This window comes from Daktulosphaira vitifoliae, unplaced genomic scaffold, assembly GCF_025091365.1.
Source record: "Daktulosphaira vitifoliae isolate Bord-2020 unplaced genomic scaffold, ASM2509136v1 Scaffold_783, whole genome shotgun sequence".
Lineage (NCBI taxonomy): Eukaryota > Metazoa > Arthropoda > Insecta > Hemiptera > Phylloxeridae > Daktulosphaira > Daktulosphaira vitifoliae.
Genome location: NW_026100346.1, coordinates 1 through 5,022, shown reverse-complemented (window position 1 = coordinate 5,022; position 5,022 = coordinate 1). Strand labels below are relative to the sequence as shown.

The 5,022-nt window shown below is 29.8% G+C and overlaps 1 protein-coding gene across 1 annotated transcript; it reads left to right on the top strand.

Moving 5' to 3' along the window:
* Nucleotides 1-180: 180 nt before the first annotated feature.
* LOC126909650 (uncharacterized) lies at nt 181-2,144 on the top strand. The gene is made up of 2 exons (XM_050692090.1): nt 181-1,908; nt 1,972-2,144. Exons 1-2 carry the CDS (start codon nt 1,534-1,536, stop codon nt 2,116-2,118), a joined length of 522 nt encoding a protein of 173 aa, XP_050548047.1. The 5' UTR covers nt 181-1,533; the 3' UTR covers nt 2,119-2,144.
* Nucleotides 2,145-5,022: the final 2,878 nt, after the last annotated feature.

Genomic DNA, 5,022 nt, shown 5'->3' with positions numbered 1-5,022 from the left:
TAATTGAGTTAAATTTCTGTGAGCACAGTTTTATTATTGAATGCGCGGTTGTTAAAAACTTAAATGGGTATTATCTTTTAATTAATAGTTTTCTACACAAATATAAGGCTAATATTGATATGTACGATTGNAATATAAGGCTAATATTGATATGTACGATTCGAAAATTATTTTATTTGACGGACCTGACAGAGTGACCGTACTCTTCGAAAAATTCAATTCTAGCAATGTCGCAAATCGTATTGTTTCACACGAAGATTCAACCAATGTTTTTATTGAGACCACAGCGGCGCGTATGCAGGTTTCGAAAAATATCCCACGAGACGACTTTTGCGGCGTAAATACATTAGTAGAGGTGTTGAAAAATAAAAATATTAATGTCAATTTTCATGATATTCAAATATTACTAGGCGTAGATTCTGCAAGTCAGCCTGTCTGGCTTGAGGCAGAAGATCTAGCAGCCGTCGCATCATATTACAATAAAAATTTAATTGTACTTTCCCAAGATAACAATCGTTCGGACGTAAATGTCATCGCATTCACAGAATTCGATCGAGATAACGTGTTTGTTTTATTTTCCCACTGTCATTGGTATCCATTAGAATACGTAAAAAATTCTAGTGTTAATTTTAATATTAAAACAATTGTGCATATTAATGACAATATTTCAGTTGCCGACAGTCGTAAAATTCTGAACTACAGACAAAAAAATTATGATTTTACCGAACACTTCAAACAAAACGATGCGTCAACACGTACACTTTGAAAATATAAGACAAAAGACCCGCACGCTGTGGGTTTACCCTGTCTAATGTAGGCGGGAGGTGTAAACGGCTGATAGGATATGATGAACGGCATAGGGCCCCCTTCCCATAAAAGGTTAAGAATATAATAGAGGGAGCTCTCTTATGACAGTAGATATTACATGTAATCTACATGTGGGGTACATAAGAAGGATGGGTATGAAAAAATTAATCATTTTTAGAAATTACTTATTAATTACAATTTAATAAGTAATTATAAGTTAATATATTTAAGTGGTAAAAGAATGGGTTAGTCTACGGGGATATGTGATCTGTGTTTTGCTGTCCCCCCTATGAAAATATGTGATTTTTCCGCATAAATCAGCGTGAAATCGTTGATAAAGTCACAGTGTCATCAAGAACCATCAGCTCTAAGAAGAAGACTCTACTCTGTGAACAATATGGCTGCGGAACCTGTAAGAAAACAACGCTACATTTATATCGCACCAACACCGCCAGCCGAGATGATTAACTCTAGCAGTTACACTATTGCGTTCAGCGACAGAAAATTTTTGCAAGAAGGCCTGAATCCAAAAGATGACTTCAATGATACGGTATGCATTATTACTCCGTCACGATATATTAGTATGTTAGCAGACTTTTTAAATATTATTTATGGCATGATGGATGAAAAACATTATTTCTACAATCATCTCCGGTAAAAGGAGAGAACATTGTGTTATACCAAAATGTCGATTTTAATATAACCAAAGTATTGTACCGTGATACCATGCATATAGTATTAGAATCCAGGATGGTCGATGGGTGTCGAGTGTTATTGAATAACGAAAACATTAATAGACTTATGGACATACAGTGTACTATTAACAGTACAATATCAAGAAAAATAAAAACACGTTTACTATTAAGCCATCAAATACACCGCATCATACAATACGCTGTCGGTAAATGGTCGGGCCCTAAAATTCAACAATCAAACAATGATGAAATGATTAATTTTATAAGAAGTTTGAACGATAAAGAAATATGCGATACTATTCCTAAAGGTGACAGTAATTGCAAAAGCGAGCTGAAGAATTTAGCCTACATTGTAATAGTTGATCGTTGGGTCAAGTCATGGTCCGAGGGTACGCTTCAAATTAATGTGAGTATAATGAACATAGATTCTCATTATCTTTATTGTTATTAAATTTATAATTTGTTTTAGGAAAAAGAAGTAATGTATGACGAAAATGACGGTCCGGCATTTTTCGATACAACAGTGTTTACCCGAGAAAATAGTTATAGTCCATGGGCTTCACAATGGCCGAAACCCAATCACGTCAGAAAATTAACTTATATTAATAATTTATAAACAATAACTTTATATATTGTACTAGTTTCAAATAATAAACTTATAATCTAAAATAAAAAACAAATTGTTGTTATTTGTATATAATATATTTATTTCATAATAATAATTACAAGGTTAAAAATAAATGTTTACATAAACGTGTAAAAAATTTAATTTAAATTATACGGATTGTTCTGTCAAAAGGTGTATATGTAAATACATTGTCTGAAATTACTAGAGCATATGCAGTTGTATTACCAGGGAACGCGGCTGATGCTACAATTTCAATTCGTAGGTCAAAAGACGAGACTGTAATTGTATCGTTCTGCTTTGACATGTCGATTACGGCAATAGGTATTAAATTAAGAAATTGTTTTGTATTTACTAAAGGCGAACACCAAAGACTATCATAATAACTCTTTTGAAAATTAACATAGTAGGAAAATAAAATACTAAATAGTTTACAGTCAAAGTTACGACTTAAATCGTTGTACGGGTAAACTTCTGAATTTAAATGGACTTTAAGATTTGTTAAATAACAGTGATCGAATTCAGACATTGATTTACTTTCACTATTTTTACGGTCTGTTTGAAATCCTACTAAAACATAACGGGGCTTTTGAAAGTTATTACATGTTTTAACGGTCTACGAAAACGATTTGTTTTGTGGTACAAACGGATATTCACACAGTTCCCAATTTCTATGAGCGCAACGTATAGGCTTTTTACTGTCCAAAACTCTAATTAATTTTAATTGTTCCTTTTCGGTTACTTTGACGATTGGCATATTCCATACAACTTTTGTTAGTTTAATTGACAGTTTGTCGACTATAATCTATTTAAAGTATGTCGAATAAAAGAATGATATAAATATTATTTCTCATAAAAAGATTCTATTGATGTAAAATGTAAAAAATAAAATCGAGTTTTTCACACAAAAATAGCATTCGATAGCCATTTACACCATAAAGACAAAATAAAGTCCGAAATTTTTTTTTTTTCATAATATAGTATATTATATTAGCTTTAATTTAAGATATATATAAAAGTGTCAGACTTTCCGAAACACTTTCAAATATGTATTTGAAAAAGTTAATTTTTTGGGAAAAATTGTCATTTTAAATCCTCCCCTGTGGGCAGGTAAAGGGTCATATTTATAAGAAAAATATACCCAATGAAAGACTAAGACATCATAGTAAAACCAATACCTTCTCAGCTTCGCATCAAAGCTAAAAAATGCCATATCAGTATATATAATTTATTCAAGTAAAATTAACACATTTATATTATAATTATGGTTGATTTATTTATAACTTAATAATGTTATAATACTATTAACATAGCGGCTTACATTTTTTACTATATTTAATAGAATAATTCACATGCTTTACAAAACTAAATAGATTATAATGTTGCAAAGATGTTTGACATTCGTATTAGGTTTTTCTTAAGGCTTTAATATGACTTTTAGGATTATATACAATTTATTTTCTTGTAAAAATATAATGGCTCAATTGATATTAGAATAAATTAAAAAAAAGTTATACTTCTTTTACAAATGTAATGATTAGCGTTTAATGAATTATTTTAATTATATAAGGATGTCAATGTTATTTCAATGTCTTACCATATTCATTTGTTCAAAACCATTTATGTTTAAATTAGCAATGCAATTATGGAATGCATTTTGTGATTGTAGTAAATTTTTGGATGACAAATAATTACTAACTTAATTAAGTTTAATACCTGCTGATGTTGATAATATTAGTCCCTAAAAAAATAACATATTCAATCTTCAGAGTGTTATAGTAATTTGGAATTGCTAAACGAATAAAAAAGTGCTGTTTTCAATAATTGTAATTACTTGATATATATTTTAAAATTATATTTCATAAAACAAAAAAGGTGTATAATAATATATTTTATTGGTTAATTTTTACTTACAGAAAACATGGAATTATCTAAAACCAAATACGTGTAAAAAGCAGCACAACAATACTCTGCAAAAGGGATTTCGTGAGATCCAAAAATGAAGAATTTTATACCACGAACAACACCATCTAGAGGAATTTTACCAGAAATAATTTTAATTATATCTCCGACTATACATTTTCGTACTTCGTTTCGGTCGTCTTCGTTTAAATCTCCTTCGTGCACATCTAAAGCATTGCAAAACTATTAGCCTATTTATTTTCATTGTATAGACAGTATATAAGGTTCAATTACTCATTTCTGACGTATCATGTCCATTAAGAGAATACGTTTTTATGCAAGCTCATTTTATATGAGCTTGAATTTTATATGCTCGATAAAAATGCAAATTTAATCGTTTTTTAAATGTTTTCAAATCGTCCGTTATCTTAAAATAAAGATGTTTTTATAGTTAAAAAGAGATATTACTAAAACCTGTATTATGTAAATATTTATATCATAGTTTAATTAACGTTTAGTTATAAGACGAGAAAGCCTGTTAATATTCAAATTCTACGCGGGGGAGCAAGATTGTATAGTTGCTAGCTAGATGTTTATTAAAAAATATTCTTAATTTTAAATAATAATACTAAAATATTTACTATTCTTTCTTTGCGTTTAATTTTAAAGGAAATATATATATATATATTCACAACGTGGTGGTGTGAATTTTAGACGGCGTGGGCCGCCCTGAAGCAATACCTCGCGGTAGTTCCAGGGCGGTCCACATCATGCCGGATTGTGGAAAAAAAAAAAGTTATAAGACGAGAAAGCCTGTTAATATTCAAATTCTATGCGGGGGGAGCAAGATTGTACAGTTGCTAATTAGATGTATATCACATAGACGCATTCGAGATGGGCTTTATATTGTATTTGATAATTATCAATAAAAATACTATAATCTGTACTTTATATTAATACTAATTAAATAAAATTAGTTGTCATAATAATCAC